General features: G+C 42.3%; 1 protein-coding gene across 3 annotated transcripts in view; it reads right to left on the bottom strand.

Annotated features, from left to right (window-relative positions):
- PRKCQ (protein kinase C theta) overlaps positions 1–18,335 on the bottom strand; it is a gene marked incomplete at its 5' end in the record, with an annotated part of 65,441 nt that overhangs the window by 32,810 nt on the left and 14,296 nt on the right. For 2 of the 3 annotated variants that reach the window (XM_084253781.1, XM_084253782.1), the window contains 5 exons: positions 4,672–4,845; positions 8,316–8,476; positions 9,699–9,816; positions 10,578–10,687; positions 14,262–14,391. In XM_084253781.1, the coding sequence (XP_084109907.1) occupies positions 4,672–4,845; positions 8,316–8,476; positions 9,699–9,816; positions 10,578–10,687; positions 14,262–14,391 (693 nt within the window). Of the gene's footprint in view, positions 1–4,671; positions 4,846–8,315; positions 8,477–9,698; positions 9,817–10,577; positions 10,688–12,265; positions 12,327–14,261; positions 14,392–18,335 lie in introns of those variants that run through there. The other variant, XM_084253783.1, reaches the window with a different exon arrangement.

Below are 18,335 nucleotides of genomic sequence, written 5' to 3'. Positions count from 1 at the left end.
AGTAAAATGAATTGCTAGACCCTTACACTCTAGTCAATATCTCAGTTTCAAAGAGGATCAGATAAGCCTGACTTAGGTAGGTAAATGAGTGTTGCTCTTTGCAGTGCTGGCATTGACATTTAGATTAATTCTTTGATATAAATAAGATGCCATCTTCTTTCTGTTACCTTGATTGACGCTAACGGGCTTAAACATTATAAATAAAGTGTGGGTGGCACAGGGTAACAGAGTCACGACTAAATTTTACTAATTTTTGTAAATTTACTGTAACTCCAACCTGTGCTGAATCACAGTTTAGGGCACAGAAGGGGCATCTGAAACACATGTAAGTGACGCTCCGTACAGAAAGGACGTTTATCAGTTGCTACAAATGGCGACAACACAGAAAGTTAATTCTTGTCTCAGTTCATGGATAAGTCTTTTTGAGGATGTGGTTTCTGTGGTTTTTCTTTTCCTGGTTAAAACTGTGCCAATGACCGGTGCTCCTTCAACTGGAGGGTTTATGGATTAAAGTGTTTTTCAGAGCATTAGGTGAGGCGGTTTTGGAACACAATACTTGCAATTAAGAACCTTCTGGGCCTCCCCAGTGGCGTAGCGGGTTGAGCGCAGTGCTGTGAAGCTGTCTGCAGCCTTTGCAGCGCCGGTTCGATTCCCGGCCGGCCAGGGAGATTCCCATATGGCATGGCAGACCTCCCCCGTCTCGCCTGCTCCTCCCCTCAGCAGTGTATTTCGTCAGGCTGCCTGTCTGTTCCCCGCTCTGTCTCTGGTGAATCCTTTCACCCTCCCGCGCATCTGGCCTGTACCCCAGTTCTTGTGTAAAAATAAATAAATCTTTAAAAAAAAAAAAAAAAAGAACCTTCTGGTAATCTTAGATGGCTTGTGCCTTCAACCATGGAAATAGCAGAAAGACATAATTTTTAAAAGTTTTTATTCTATTTCGAATAATAATATCTTTTTGTTAGGGCGACATTTTCTCCACAAAGGATTTAAACCTCTCTGTGGGAGCTTATGTTTTTTTCCCCTCTCCTCCTTTTGGGGGGGAAAAAGAGAAAGGCCAAGGCTACGAAAAAATGTTAGGTGACTTGTTGAATGTCACCTGAGCACCAGGCAATTAAAGTCGTAACCTGGAAACATAAACAGAGGCATGAGCTTGGTCAGGAAGTGAAGCTTGTGTGTTCTATGAAGGGAAAGTGAAACTCACTTTTCTTTTTCATAAAAGAGAACTTTCCAAATAATACTGTTCACCTCATTGAGACTGGGAGTGTGGAAGTCTAGGGCAGTGGTGTGAATGTTTGAAAGACACTAGCATCCCACCCAGTGATGTTCTGAAGAGACACCCTCAAATCCACAGCTGCCTTCACTTGCACCAACTTGAGGAAGAACCCAGAAGTGTGCTCACACCATCCAGAACTTCCTTCAGGTGTGAAATTGTAAAACGTCTTAAATTACTGGAACACAGGCCTTTCAGGATTCAAGTGAGAGACATGTGAAGAGGGTAGACTGTAGTTCACTCTTAATTTCTAAGGAAGAATTATTTCCTTAAAAAGCAAAGCAAACAGTACAGTCAAAGTGTTAGATGCATCTTTTTTTCCTCCTAAAACTAATTTTGGAACAGAACCTTCTTATTTTTCAGTGTTATCAGCGATGGATCAGAGAAACTTCGTATAGTGGAATCATTGCTCTTTCTTGTACCCTAGCATAATTAAAAAACAAGTTATTTGACTCAGTGCTTTTTCTTCCCTGCAGGTGAACAATTAGTTCCTACAGAGATGACATGGCACTAAGCTATTTACATAGTACGAATACATAGGAGGCCAGAGTTACCTTGTGGTAGCACAGAGAAAGTTAATTTCAAAGATTCTTTTCTTTTGAGCCTCATTCAGGCCCAGGCCCAGTTCAGATGATATTGTTTTACACAACTGTGTCCCACGTGTTGCTTTCACATAGGTACCTGGCTTCTAACCCGCCTCCTGTATGGGGATTCCTCCTCTCTGCTCTGTGAAGGGGACCAAAGGTTCTCAGAGCCCTGCTAATGAAAGGTTGAGTTGGACCCAAATGCCTCAGATCCAAGCCCACAGCTCTTTCATTCTCAAAAGCTTCCTAATTGACTTTTCCATATTTTTACATGTCCATGGGTCACGTGTCCCTCATATACCAGCCTTTTAATGATTTAAGTCACATACCCTGAAAAGTAACAAGTGAGTAACTTGTCCTTACTATCTCTGGAATCAGCTGGCATTCAATAGGCAGCCTCTTTGGAGGCATAAAGCAAATGAATAATGTTCTTGAAAAAAAAAAATTCCCTAGAGAACCAAATAGTTCATTTATCTTATTTAATGTCTTCATAACATGCAAAGCCTTTCCCTCAAGAAAGGCTATTTCCAAAAATGTTTCCAGAGCAGATAATCATTCATATAGATTATTCCTTTGTATGTCTGGGATTTAATTGCTTATTTTGTTTCATAAATCAAAACATCTCAAAAATAACGCAGGATCCTTGGGAAAGGAATAATGCAGTCTTTTCTTTTTCATCTCTTATTTCTAAGGGACTTAATAATTGATATCTAATTAGTGAGCCAGTCATTTTAACGTTTGCTGTCCATAGTCCCTGCTACTTGTTCTCAGGCATCTATTTCTCTAGTCCCGGGAAGCATTGCATCTGCATGGAGTCTTAAGAGCATCCCCTGAGAGGGGGAAAGATGCAAATACTGGCGGAGGTGCTGATAGACAAGCAGAGAAGGGAATACACCTGTTTCCTACAAAGCAGGAACCCTAACAGCCTTCTCCATGGGATAGGAAAACAATCGTAATATAAATATAAAAAAAACAGCAGGGAAAAGGTGCCAAAAGAAATTGATGACATGCTCCTATAAGCCTGGTCTGAAGTGTGTTTAGTAGTCTGATCCAAGGCTCAGAACATTTCAAGGGGAAAAGTGAGGTATTTACCCCAGGGGACACAGCAAACCTACACCAAGACCTGGCATGAGGCTGAGTTCCTCGCGCTGCTTTTGGGTAATGTAGCTATGCCTCCCCAGACCGATGGGTATTTACAATGTGCGGAAGAAAATATCTAGTAGAAAATCTCATTTAACTCATCAGAAATTTCAAATTCCTTCCTGCTACAGAAAATAAGCCTGCTTTCTCTTAAAGAGCTTACCTTACCCTTCACACTTCAGGCTTTCTCTCTTGTCCCCCACACTCCACTGCCCAAGACCCTTCCTGCCGATTCAGATTCAAATTCCTAATTTCTCTGAGCTCTCACATTTAGAGTCTGTGTTTGCAATTTAACATCATACCCCACTGTCGGAAGTATCACTCTTGCCTCTTTCATTAGTGTATGAAATTCTCCAGTTCAGGAACTATATTCTGTATTTCTGAATCCTCCATGGTGCTTTGAGTATGGCAGGTGTTCATTCAGAGCTTTCTCATGACGTAGCTTCCGGTTATTTTAGCTAAGTGTTTTTATTCATCTGTTCCTCCATTAAATAATTTGGTGAGCATCTTACTGGGAGCTGGAGAAGTGATGAGGAAAGCACTGGGTTCCACCCACATTTCTGACTCATTTCCACAGTCTCCTCTCTAATACTTTCTGGGACCGAAGGCAGCTTATAGACCCTCTGCGAGTTACACTTACACTGAGATGTTGCATTATGATCACAGCTTGAAATAGAACAAGAGAAATGTCTCTTTATACCCTTTGGACCTTACCCATGCGGCTCCACAGGGTTAACTTACTATCCAAGGGTACAGGGGTAAAGTGATGGAGACTAGAAATGTGCAAAGAGAAAGTCATTCTTGTGCATAAAGATAGATCTACAAGGATATTCATGTCGTGCTATTTCAGAACAAAAAATTAGAAAAGTTCTCATTAGATAAGTAACGTAGAATATCCATAGGTGTGAAGAAATGCCTCTAGTAGACTGTTAAAAATATATTATAGAATCGTAGGCAAGTACCATGGGTTGCTATTTTAATTTTTAAAAATCCACAGGACAAAAATAGCTAAAGGATAAATATCAATGTATTAACCCAAGTGCTGGATTAGAAATAATTTTCTTCTTTGAGCATATAGAGCATATACACATATTCCAAATTTTCTAAAGTGATATTGAGTAACTTCTGAGCCAGGATAAAAATGAAAAACAAAATTTAAGGGCAAAGGAAACCAGGATGAGAATCCTCCCAGGATAGAAGAGGCCTCTGACAAAAACCACCTTTTCCTCACTGCTCGGGGCCTCACCACAAAGTCCTCCTGTGAAGGCTATCCCTCTGCTGAGCTCATACTGGAGAATAAGAGTGCATATGTGTTTTCATCTATTTTCCAACCTTTGTCTCTTAATTTACATGTATGGCAGATGAACAAACAGGTGTCGGATTTTGCCCTCTTACAAAGCTCTGCTTTGTCAAGCAAATCACAGACTACTAGGAATCCTTGTCTTTAGGTAAGTTAAACCAGATTCTAGAAAGCAAGCAGACAAACATGAAAGCAATACCCTTCCCATTTTAAATACTATGTTACTGGTGTTTAGGGGAGAGGAAAGTCCTCTAGGTGGATGGCAGGTGGACTGAAAGATAAAGACAAGTATGGGAACAATACCCCAGTGTTCCAAGGAGACAGCCCCGGGGCACAAGATTGTACTTCATGGGTGGGTGAAAGGGAGTGTTACATACCTTGGTCTGGAAAGTGCAGAACATGTGCGTTAGGAACGGGTGCTCCCAGGCCAAGGACAGGACTCTCTTCTCTACCATGGTACATTCCACATCATCATCCATCAGAACCACATCTTTCTTTAGGGCTTTTATTGCAAAAAATTGATTGGTTTTCTTGAACTCTGCTAGGAAAACCTAGAAGGGGAATGAGTAACTTTATTTTAGAATCTGTTTTCACACTCATTAAAGAGGAGACATTGTACTGAGAGAGATCTGTGTTGGGGATTCATTTTCTAATCCCCTTGCATCCCTTTTTATAGAGACAAAATAGAGCCTTTCATGGGTGTGGGGAGCTGCCTCATAGTTTCACACGACCTTTATCCTTTCGAAAGGGCTTCATAAAGCATCTGTGCAATGGGATGGGTTCTTCTTGGTCTCTGAAAAAATTCTACTAAAATAATTCTCCCAGTTTGCCCAGGGACCCAGTAAGCTTATAATGAAAATTCATAGACACAAAGTGTCTATTGAAGGAAGAAATTACAAATGGTAGAGGGGAGGACTTGATTGTACTGGAAATGTCACTGTAAGTGAGCACAGAACTTAACTCTAAGTTAAGTTTTAGGGCAAAAAAGAACAGCTAAGGCACAGAGCTCTCCTTATGTGCTAAAGAATGCGCACATATCACCTGTGGCACAGACACTAAAGCACTTTGCAGATCTGCTAAGTGTCAGGCATTTTGGTTTGTACTTAGATGTTATCCAATTTTATTCTCTAACTTAATTCTTAGAACACTGCAAGGCCAATAGAAATAATAATAAAAACTGGGCTCAGTAACTTTATGTCCTCAAATTCATTGGCCTCATTGCATCTGTGGCCTCATCTCCACAGTGGAAAATCTAACTCCTAAGTTTCCTTTTTCCACCTGACTTCATGAATCTTGTATGAAAGGACAGCAGCTGTCACATGTGGACAGTCACTACCACTTTCACTTTTGCAAAATGATCCAACAACAGAGAGTTAATAATTGCGAGGACATGGCATTTGGAGACAGAAAAATCCAGACTCCAGCTCAGGTCTCATTTGATGTACACCGACTAGCTGTGTAACATGGGCATACCCATGAAAATCTCTGGGCTTCAATTTGCTAGTGAGTAAAAGAGATAGCTATTACTGAATCCTCTAGCTTACAGGACCACTGTGAAAATCAAATGGGAAAATGATTTGTCAACTATAAAATGCCCTCCAATTGATTGTTATTAACAATGTTTGTCATTTGTTTCTTTTATGGACTTCATGGAATGCTGAATTCACAGCTGTTAAGCCAGTACTATGCATGCAGGTGTCTAAGTTCACAATAAGATGGTGCAGATGTGTAGCTTTGAGGTAGCTTGACAGAAAGGGTACAATTCAGGCCAATGAATGATATACATATTTCCAGAAAACATGTGGTTTGTACCTGTGGGCCTAAAAGTGGATTGAAAACAAGAATATAGAGTCTTTCACTTCCCATACAGGACCAAGTGAAAGAAGAAAAACCCCTTTTGGGGTTGTGTCAGTGTGAGAAAGGAGAAGAGGCGCATACTGCTTTGAAGACAGCAGAGGATACCTGAAGCTCTGAGCTGTCCCATGGGATGTTTACTAGGGCTTGTAGGTTTAATTTAATGTCTTTCTTATTAACCTTGTTCAAATGTAGAAATCCACAAGGGAACAAAGAAAGATAAACATTTCATTAACAATTAAAAGTACTCTTTTGGCAATTGCTTCATTCAATAAAACATCCCAAAACCAGCCATAAACTAAAAGCTGAAAAGGCAATTTCCATCTCTATAATGTGCTTTCAATTTTTGGTAACAGGTTATAATTGCACATTAATTGATGCTAAATTATAATGAAGACTGGCTGTAAAATTGCCTATTACATTCAGATTACCACCAAATGAGCCTGCTGTGGTTCATATTATTGTGTAAACGAACTAAGAGAATTAATGGATATTTGCCAAAGGCAGTCAGTGCATTGGTGGTTTGATCCAAACCCCAATTGCAGCTCAAAGTCATTCAGCACTGGTGATGCTCAGTTGCATTTTAGCTTATTATTAAATAAACTGGGTAAGTTTCCCAGCCAAAGTCTGGTGAGCAGGTGCTGAGCATAATGTTGGCTTTGGATGCACAAATTCATGGAACAGTAGTCTCTGGCTAAAATTTCCCTAGTAGCCTCATCCAAGAACATAAAACAACTGTGACTGCCATTAATGCATTCGATATCCTTAATATCTAAAATAACCTAAAAGACCATATTCTCTGTCATTCCTTCTTACTTTCACTAGTTTGAAAATTTTTGATATCGCTTATGATTGGTTATAATTTCTTAAACTATGTCTTCTTCCTCCTGCTCCCCTAACTGGTGTGGTGGCAGGAAGAATTTGGAAAAGGAATTTTCCATGACTCTTAAGCTTCAGTGGTCTGAATTGTATCCCCTCTATAAAAGTCCTAACCCCATTTTGAAGAATGTTGAAGTCCTAACCCCATATTTGAGAATGTGACCTTTACATAGGTGACTAAGTTAAATGAGATCCTGTGGGCTCAACGTGACTGGGTTCTTAGGAGTGGAGATGAGGCCACAGATGCACAGAGAGATGGCCATGTGCAGACATGGAGAGAGAACAATGATCTACAAGCAAAGGAGAGAGGCCTCAGGAGAGCAACCCTGCTGACACTGTATGCAGAACATATATAAATTCTATTTAAATGAGGTTTCATTTGCACCAGCGGCAAACTATGAAACCTATCAGGCCTTGCATCTCCTATGGGAAGTGATGCTGCTTCCCTGACCCAGCCCAAGGAAGAAGTGGTTTCCCTTTACCCAGCAACAAATAGCTCAGCCAATGGGAGAACACCTTATACCAACAAATGAATGAGCAGTCACCTCCATCAAGCTCACAGTTTCCTCTGATGAACTGTGGTTACAATAGCCACTCTAGAACCTATATAAGTTGGTATGGACTTCAGTTCTTAGAGGAGTACAGGTGTCTTGCCTGGAGACTATACTTTCCAAATTGTTTTTTTTTGTTGCTGTGTCTGAATAAATCCATTTTGTTGGTAAAATAATTAGTTGTTCTTTGTCGGACAGCAACAACTCTTTCATCTCAGACTTCTAGCCTCTAGAATAGTGAGAAATAAATTTCTGTTTTTGAAGTCACCCAGGCCGTGCTATTTGTTACAGCAAGCCTGGCAAATGAATACAAGGCGGATATTTGCTAGAGAAGAAAATCATATTCAAAATAAAATGACACTCCAGGTTTGCAAAAAGAACAAAAGAAGGACAATAACAGCAACAAAAACCAATCAAATGAAAGACACCCATGTGAAATGAGCCTGGTTGAGGCTCCATCCATTTCTTGGGTGCCCAAAGATATCAAGTTCATAAGAATGTGGATATTCACCTTCAGAGCAAAACAACTGGGGAATGAAGATTCCAGCAAGCAGTGTCTGCTGTTCCCTAGAGGGCACAGGTCCCTATTTATTCAGATGTTCTCCCTACCCCATGCCCCCAGCTCACAGAATGCACAGGTGCTCTGCAGACACATGTTCTGGTCCCACAAGCTCAGTTTCAAGGACCAGAAGCTTTGCACTTCAGTTTCCATAGAATTCTACAGAACAGTATCATACCTTGCCAAAACTTCCTTTCCCCAACATTTTGTGCAAGATAAAATCCTCGATTTTTAATTTCATATGTAGGGATGGTCTTTCTACGTTTGGCTCAGGTTCTGGACGATCGCTTATTTTCTGCACCCCATCCAAGGGAGATTCCCAGGAGATTCCCTGAGGCTCTGAAATGACAAGCCAGAGGTTAAAATGAGACAAGGAACAATGAAGGACCCTTCCAGCTACTTCCAAACCACTCTCTTCCACTTCCCATTCTGAGGCTGCATCCACAATGTGGCGAGAGGGTCCCTGCAGTCACAGGCAGCACCTCCTGCTTCACAAGCCTGCATTTAGGATGTAGACTGTGTCTCGGTCTATACAACACACCAGGAAATTTTCAAGTTAAGAAATGTATTGCAATCAGCCAAAGATCATATATGCAACTTGAATGAACCCTTTTAATAATGTCAAATCATGGACAGATTAGGGATTTTACTGAATTTGAGGAAAAATATTCTCAGTTGCTTGCATGACTCAGGCACAGTGGTATCAATTTATATGATGCCATGTGCGAGAGAGGCAATGGATAGCAGATTGTTAAAGATCTGAATTGCATCATTCATTATCATTTTCAAGTTAAGATGCTGTCTAATTTGGTCATCTCTGAGACACAGGCTACTTCACTGCCTGGAAACCCTTCCTAAATCCAACCCAAACCTTTCTTTAAACGTTTTTAAGTCAATTCCTTGTCCAATGACAGAGAAGGTATAGAAAAACTTTTTTGGAACCTTTCCCTACCCCCATGCACTATTTCTTTTATATTTCAATCCTTAGGTTTATCTTTTTTATTCTCCCTACCTCCAAGGAATGTAAGTGTTTTACAATGTATTCTGAAAGTCCCAGAACCATGTTGAATGCCCTATCATGAATGATCTTCAAACTGTAGGTTGGATAAACTTCCATAATGTCATAAACGTTAAGGATTTTGTGTCCGATATTTTCCCTTTTCTACTCTTAAACTTCCCAAAAAAATCTCAAAGTTGCAGGACAAGATCATGGTCTATGGCAATCTCACCGTTGACCTTTATGGTGGATTTATTTCCATAAGACCCTTTCACAGTGACAGGAAGCAACATTTTAAAATTATAGGGTAAATTTGTAATTGTTTCCTCCACACCTATCCCATTTTCTCTCCCTACCTCCCCTCTTACAAAGGTTTCATAGTGGGATGTATTTTTGGTTTCATGTCTAAGAAATTGGAACCTCTTAAGTAAGTCTGTAATCTTTAAATAGCAGACACTTATCTGTCAGGTCAGGTAAAATAAAAAACTGAAGCCCAGAATACTCAGGCTAAGGTCAATCGGCATTAATTACTGACACTGATTCTACCTCGGAGGAGAGCACTACCTCTTTTCCCTGGTGCCGGTACATGTGGCAGCGTTGCTTCACCTTTTATGGAGCAGGGGAGACCAATTTCGACTGGGCCTTCTCTGAAGATGTGTTCAGAATCTCTTAAGCAGCGAGCCTGGATTACAAAGAAAGAGTCAGACCACCCAACTCCCCACCTGCCACTGATAGTTCATCCCAGCCTGCTCTGCAGGAGAAAAATCTACAGTTCCTGGATTAAAAAGAAAATCAAAGCTCTTTCCATCAGCACTCTTTTATCCTTCCACAGGATCCATGTCCTGTGAAAAATCTTGTCATATTTAATGCACCAGCAGAACATAGTCACTTCCTTCAGATTTTTCAGGGGCAAATGGGTTCTCCTCTGTTAGCCACATCATTCTATCACAAATAAGGACAGAGGGGAATGGATGGAAAAATAGCTGACATAGGTAACACCAAGTTTTGGAAAGGGTTTGTTCTTGGATATGTGGATTCAGCGCATGAGTAAACGGCAAAGCAACAGCTGCTCTGGCCTCAGTGTCCTGAGGGCATTCAAGGGTTGATATTAACAAATAAGTGTCCCCCATTGCTGTTACATAAGCTTAGTATGTAGCTATAATGCTGGCAATGAATCATCAGTAATTTTAATTAAATCATTTGATTCTGCCCTTGCTCATTCCACAAAGAATTTAAGCTCTTCTAAGGGGCCATACAAGACAAATGCATTAAATAAATCAGTCTCTTGAAGGGAGGACATGGACATGAAGATGAAAAGAGACAAGGCAGGTGCTCAGAAAGTGCTTCTGTAAACCTGTGGAGTCGCTACAGCTCAAAGAGAAGGGGCTTGAAGAAGTTCATGTTGAGCTGAATCGGGAACTTTCCACCTCAACAATTTCCTACCTGTTGGGTGCTCTCAATCATTGCCAGAGCTTCAGCCATTAGTTTCTGGTTGATGCCACACAGATTGGCCACCTTTGTCTGGCATCTGTGATGTACATTCATGCCACATGCTGAAAGGAAGACAGCAACACCATGAGCAGGAGTGACAGCACTGCCTGACCTGCGCACACCATCTGTTTTAGGGACCTGGATGTTTGAAGGCACAACTGGCAAATCCCTGATGCCATCTTCCCAACAGAGGGAGATACTGAATCAAAATAGGGCAGTTCTTTTGTGATATCACCACAAAATATAAGTAAAACATTAGCAAATAAAAATACCAAGAAAACCCAACTGAAAAAATTCAATGTGTTATGATGCTGCTGCTGTGCCTCCCACTTCCCTTCCTGAAGCACACACAGGCCAGGCACTCCTGGATGCAGGGGAATGACTCCCGTGGAGGGACCCAGAGCCTATGGGCTGAGTACGCCGGGCATTGCTGGGAGAAGGCGCATGGTGCTGGCCCTCCCCTGTGGGATGTGCGATGTGCAATGCTGGGCGGAAGGTCTCTCTCTCCCACTTAGACTGAGCCAAGCACCCATTTTCCCACATTGGGCTACAAGAAGGTCCTCTATCTTTAGGCTGGAACCCAGGGTGAACCTCAAGCTGCAGAACTGAAATGGAGAAGGCGAGGGTGGTCTGTTCATGTGTGAGGTTGGGGGCGGAGGAGGAAAAGTGGTCCCTAGGCCACGTTCTTAGCAGTGGCAGAGGGTTCACGGAACTGAACAACTTCTGGCACTGAGACCTATGATGTGTGTGTGAGGAGGTGAGAATTCTGACTCATTCCTCTTGAAAACAGCATGATAAAGTTTACCTTCCTGTCACTGTGCAGCTTTTTTAGATTGGGGCATGTGTCTGCCTGGGTGTCTGTAAATGCAACTATTACATCGTGTCATTAGTTTTAGAAAATTAATTTCTGCTTATGAAACATCACCCTTACAATGAGGGAAAAAAAGCTAACAAAGATTACCAAATTCTAGCTATAGAATTCTAATCTCAAGCCCTACTTGAGTCTATAAAAGTATATCAGAAAGTATTGCCATGATTGAATTAAGTAGGAGAAACTACTAAATCAGTTTATCTGCTTATTAAACAATTTGTTTGTAAAGAACTTATCAGAGAATGGCATCTAGTAGATGCTCAAGAAATACAATGTCTCTTCATCTTTATTATCCATTATGATGAAATGTGTATTAAGCTACCAAGGTGAAAATTTAGCAGCTGTCACCATTTGTTTTAATTAGTTCATTCTTCCTCACTGTGAAACAAAATAAAGCATCATTTTCTATGTAAATAATTATAAAATATTTCTTGCCCCAGTGTAGATGCATTGAGTCATAAAAATCCATTTGAAATGAAATCTTTTATGCATATTTAAAGTCTGAATAATAAAGATGCTTTTAGAAAGAATTTCTGCCCTTCTGAGTTGGGCATTATTGGCCCAACCCACTTGTTAATGCAGGTTTTCCTCTTCCTGGCTCCCTGCTCTTACTCCTTCTTGCCAGGCAAAGGGCTGAGAGAGGATTGAGCGCAGGGACAGGGATTTACTCAGCGCCTTACAACTGCGGCCCACTGTGCACTTGTCTCTGAGGCTCTGTGAAGAGAAGGCCCCAGCTCACAGGACAGAGTCCTCAGCCTTTGTTACTAACCTATCAGGTGATAACTCCACCTCTGGGAGTGCAGAGAGCCCTGCTGGATGACTATTTTCATGGGAATTGAGTGACAGAGACAGGGTCAGAAGAAAAGGAGGCCCTGCTTAAGAGGGATGGCTTATGACAGAGTAGATGCAGAGAGGGGGAGGCGAGAAAGAGGGAAAGAGATGACAGCAGAGGGCGAGTGTGGGACAGGACAAGGCATGGAGAGGTGAGGAAGCAGGGGCTTTGGGAGTGTTAGAGACCAGAACAGAATGGTGGGGGGGGGGTGGTGGGGAGGGAGGGAAGGAGAGAGGGGAGAAGAGAGGGGTAGAAAGAAAGGAGGGAGGGGAGTTCTTTTCAGTACAGGAGGTGGGGGAGAGTATGGGAAGGGAATAGAATGGGGAAGAAAGAACCTAGAAGAAGACAGAACAAAGCAAGGCATGGGAGACGTGAAATAATGGCAAGGAATGGTCGTGGAGTTCTAAGCCAAGGGGCCAGCATAACCTCTGAGACTGGGGTGCAGGGCTCCAGGGAAAGAACACCTCAACGAGGAGACCCTTGTAGGGCCCCAGCAGATAGGAATGATTATTCATATCCTGCTGTCTGGTGAGCGTACTGAGAATCACTTCTTGCCCATGAACTCTTTTTTTTTTTTTTAAACATTATTTTAAGCTTTTATTTATTTATGTATACAAGAACTGGGGTGTAGGCCAGAGGTGCAGGAGGGTGAGAGGAGACAGAGACAGAGTGGGGAGCAGAACAAGCAGACTGACTGAAATACACTGCTGAGGGGAGCAGTGGGTGAGTCAGGAGAGGTCTGCTGCGCCATGTGGGTAGCTCCCCTGGTTGGGGATGGAACTCAGGCTGCAGTGGCTGATGATAGCTTCGTAACACTGAGACTTAACCCCTGCGCCACCAGGGAGGCCTGCCTATGAACTCTTAACCTACCATATGGTAGCAGCCCACCCATGCAGAGTTGGACAGGGAATGCAGAGGAAAGTGAATACGTGCTCCGTTTGGGCTCTGAAGGAATTGTGTGAAGCTTGACTACATGTGTGCTTGGGCTTGGGTAATGATTTGAAAACCTAATCCTTCCTGCCTCGTTTGAGATGTTACTCCACGTGCCAGCAGACACAGGAACACAATTGGGATGAGGAAGGGGAGACATACGTTTCAGTAGTATAAAATAAAATGGGCACCTAGCAAAACATAAAATGGCATCAATGTTGACTGTTGGTCTGTGCTGCAGGAAGCCTCCCTCACCCCTTCCCACACACAGTCAAATGCAGAAGTGCTTTGTCAGATCTGGTTAGAATTGTTTTCCTTCCTTCTCCCTAATCCTGGCATTGCAGCATCTCAGTTTCTAAAGGTTATTGCCTTAGCTGTGTGGAATTTTAGAGCAAGAAAGCCCTTTCTGCCTTTTCTCAGGCAGGTCTGAATAAGTCCATCAGTGCAGGCTGCAGCCTGCACTGCTGCATTGCCTCAGCTGCAGCGCCAGACTTTGAGGTGAGACAAGAGAGGGGACATGACGGTCAGCGCTGAGGGGCCTCTTCCCAGGCACACTGCGTTTGCAGCATGATTTGAGGATGGTGTGGAACCAACCATCAGCCAAGCAGATGTGCTGGGCTTGCTCCTGAGGGGAGTAAGGAAGGCTCTAGCTCTTGGTGCAAAGGTGAACTGCAGGGCTGGGGTGCAGGAGCTGCAAGTCTGAGAGGGCCAGGCCCAGGACACCCAGGCTGAGTGGGAAAGGTTCGAGTCCTAGGGCCAGATCCACTTAAAGTCAGTAGGCCAAGAGCCTTGCTTAGACCCTGAATATTCTATTCATATCTGGGACTTAAGGATTAGGGTATTGGGGGTACAAAGAAAAGAACAGCCATGGCTGAGTGTCCCAGGACTTTCTCATTTGTGATCTTGGGGCTGGTCTGGTTGGTTGAAGAGGTCAGCCTCTCCCTCCCTCCTTTCTCCTTTCTCTTAGAGGGTCTATCCAGGGCACCCTTCCCCATGGACTCACCATCACATTTCAGTCCTTGCTTAGCCAGGCCCCATAGCAGGGTCCCACAGTGCTCACAGAAGGTCGGGCTCTTGTAGTTGTAGACTTTGAAGCGATGTGGCATGTCAATTTTGAACCTCTCCTTGTGGAACTGAAAGGAGCAGAGAACATGTTACTTTCTGTGTGTTCCTGGGATCTCAGCTGTTGATGTCTTAGCAGATACTGTAGCATAGCCAACAGTGAGGAAAAAACATTGGCATGATAGGTATTTTATATCATAATTTTTACTTGTCAAGCTTAGAGTCCTGTCTAATGAAAGCAGACAGCCATTGGCTCTTCTGGGTAGGGCAAGCTAGTGATGGACATACATCAGCTAACCTGGAGACACCGAAGCCTGAGGCATTCCCACGGGAGGGCAGCCATTTCAGGAAGAGGGGACTAGGGTTATTTATTTAAATGGGAGCTAAGTAAACATCACACTTTTCTTCCTCTTTTAATATAAATATTTCCTTTTCTCTTTCAGTCCAGACCTAGTGCTTTAACCTTTGGGAGATGTTATATAACACCTCCTCTAGAGGGAACCTTGCTATAGGCTTATTAGTAAAGAGTCTGACACAAGGAATATTTTACCCCCATTCTACATGGACTGGGGAGGGGGAAGGTAGTAATAGCACCTGGACACATGTTATATGTAATCTGTTTTACACATGGGATAGCTCGTGTAACCCTCAAATCACCCCCACTTGATGTCAACTCTAGTAGTACTTTCATTGGATAGATGAAGAGATTAAGCACAGAGAGGGCAAGACACTTGTGCTCAGGTCAAACAGCCATAAAGAGGGCAGGGATATCTATGGACCTGGTAGTCAGAACCAGAGTCCATCCTCTCACCATTTTTCTTTCTCTCTCAAACCAGAGATCAGGAGAGGAGAATGAGAGAGGAATGTTTGTACATTGAAGAATTTTTATAAAATAGTTTTCCAGCGTTTAAATTCTTTCAGTCACTTAAATGACAACAAAATCAGGCAGTTTGATTCCTGGTAAAAATACCAGTATTGCTGTGCAGTATAAAAAGTTTCACTTGCTAAAGGTTTATACTTGTATACACCAAAGTTTTTATTTTTATTTTTTTTAAAGGTTTATTTATTTATGCATACAAGAGCTGGAGCACAGGCCAGGGATGCAGGGGAGTGGGAGGGTTCGCCAGAGATAGGGTGGGGAACAGAACAGGCAGACTGACTGAAACACACTGCCGAGGGGAGCAGTGGGCAAGATAGGAGAGGTCTGCCTCGCCATGTGGGTTTCCTCCCTGGCTGGCTGGGGATTGAACTTGTGCTGCAGAGGCTGCGGATTGCTTCATAGTGCGGTGCTTAACCCTCTGCGCCACCAGGGAGGCCCTACACCAAAGTTTTTAATGAAAAAATTCATTTGGAAACACAGCCAAGAAGCCTTACTCATTACCAGTGATGGAGCAAATGCTACCTGCGTAGGGATTAGTCAGCATTGGGTCCATAGAATGACTGTTGAGAATTGTTTAAAAATTGCTCAGTACTTACTCTAGCCATTTCTATGCAGAAAAAGTAATTTTTAGAACTGATCCCATAAACATTTCCATGTAAATATGAACAATTCATGTCAAGATCCAGGCCTCCATGTTAAATCTTGAGTCTGGGCCCAAATGGTTTAAGATACTCCTGGGAAAGAGTAATCTACCACCCTATATGTCAAGTCACCTAGTTACGTGGGCCAAGTGAACACTTACAGCGTGGGGACAACATGTGCTATAAGAGTAAAGTACACACTGGATTCTGACGACGTTTAAAAAAATATATATAAAATATCTCATTAAATTTTTTATATTGATTACACATTGAAATGATAACATTTGGGCAGTTTGGGTTAAATAAAATAGACTAGTAAGATTAATTTGATCTGTTATTCTTTTCTCTATTTAATGTGGCCACTTTGGAAATTTAAAATTATACATGGCTCTCACTCTGTTTCTGCTGGACATTAGCCACTGAGCTCACCAGTCATGTGTACAGTCTGTGTTTTTCCTAGGAAACCTGAAAGGGAGCAGGAGGGCAGACGGCGAGGTGGAGATTTGATTTAAACAAACGATATTGGTCTGGGCGATTGAGATCTGAATTTCAGTTCTATCTCTTCTTCCTAAAGGTGGTTGACTGTGGACAAACTACTTCAATCTTTTTGAACCTCCATAGTCCCTCGTAATGTGAGATCATCCTCATCTGGCTCTCTAAATTTTAGAAGAAATTCTTCCCTGAAAAAATGCAACCAATTTGCCTTCTCAGGTCCTGTCTCTTGGCTCAAAAAGGTACCTAGGCAGGGTGACCCCCGTTCAAACACCAGTGGGTTGTCCTACAGCTTTCTCTAGTCACCTGCTTTCCCTTCTCTGAGTAATTACTTCACAAATCTTCCTTTCTCCTCAAGGCTATATGTTACCTTCTCCTCTACATTCCTTCAATTTTTAGGCTTTGTTGAGGATGTAAACTGCCCTCCACTCCAATTGCAAATCAGTTTCTACCTGCCACCATCTACTCCTACTCCCTTCCTCTTTACAATTGATGAACCGCCCATCTGTCCATCCGCCTAGCTGGCTCATCTCCACATGTGCTTTGGACCTCTCTACCTCTTGCCAGGATTGACTGGTTTGGTGGTCCCTCTCTCTCTCAGTCATTTCCCATCTCTCCCTAATTATGGGAGCATTTCCATCCCTGTGTCTCACCTCTTTCCAGCCACTGTTTTATTTTACTGATGATCTTCACAATATTCTTGTTCATATTAATACATAATTTTGTGTCCATGTCATCGTGTTCAAGTAAATCTCAGTGTTGGCCAATGAGGCAAAGTCCTCTCTAGTCTCCTGAAATTTCTTTAATCAAGGGTAGTGCCCTAGATCTCCAGGTGGTCCTCATTTTTCTCAACATCTCAAATGGATACAACTGATCTCTCTCTGGCTTCTGTAACTTCATCAATTCCTTCTCTTCTACCTAACATCTAATTTAGGATTCCGATGTAGGATCAGTCCCAGGCTTTTGTATCTTTATGTTCCCTCACTTGGTAGTCACTTTGGGAGCTTCAAATTCCACCGGTGTGGTAGCCATTCCAAAATTTATAGCCATTCTCATGTATTTACATATGGCCTATTGACTGTTATGAATTCCAAGCTATATAAAAGTATCTATTTGATACCTCCAATTACATATCCATAGACATCTTAGACTGAATTTTTCCAAAATTGAAATACTAATTTCTCATTCATGCTGTCTCCCCTGTTTTTTAAGACAGAATCTTGGGCATCATCCTTACTTTCTTCTTTCATTCTCTATATCCAATCCATTGGCTAAAAAAATCATTTCAAATATTGAAGTCACCAGAAAACCTGCTCACTTTGCTCCATCTCCATTAACCCACAGTGGTACAAGTCACCAGTTTTCTGCCCTGGTGGGATTCCCCCACTAACCCCCAATTTTTACATTCACATTTCAACATACCATTTCCTCTACAAAAGTCACAAAGAGGGGCTTCCATGAGTCAAATGAAATTCAACCACATTCCTAGGATCCCCAAAGTCCCCCCTGATTTAGGCCCTACCAAGTTTCTTGGCTTTGTGTTCTATTCTCTCTGACCTTGCTGTTCTAGCCACAGGCCTCATTTCAGCTTCTAGAGCATGCTGAACCTTTCCAACCTCAGGGCCTTTTAATCTGTCTGGAAGCACCTTCCTATTACTGTTTACAGAGCTGCTTCTTTCACCTGTCAGCTCTCAGCTTAAGCATTCCTTCCCTGTGAGACCCCCTGATCTGCCTAAGCAGCCTACTTTGTTATTCCCCATCACTGAATCTTGGTGGTTATTTTCATAGCCCTTAATATAATGGAGGCTGTTATAATCATTTACTACTTATTTCTTATCCCAACCTTATGATAAAATCTATAAAGGTTTATTTTGTGCTCTGCTGTAAACTGTACATAGTATAATTTCTCCCATGTATCAGATAGGCAATAAATACTTGAGGAATGAAGAAGGGCGGAAGAAGGAAGACTGCCTGATTCCCTAGTTCTGTCTCCCCTTCCCCA

This window comes from Talpa europaea, assembly GCF_964194135.1.
Source record: "Talpa europaea genome assembly, chromosome: 14".
NCBI lineage: Eukaryota > Metazoa > Chordata > Mammalia > Eulipotyphla > Talpidae > Talpa > Talpa europaea.
Note: the sequence above shows the minus strand (reverse complement) of the source record. Positions and strands in the feature narration are given on the sequence as shown.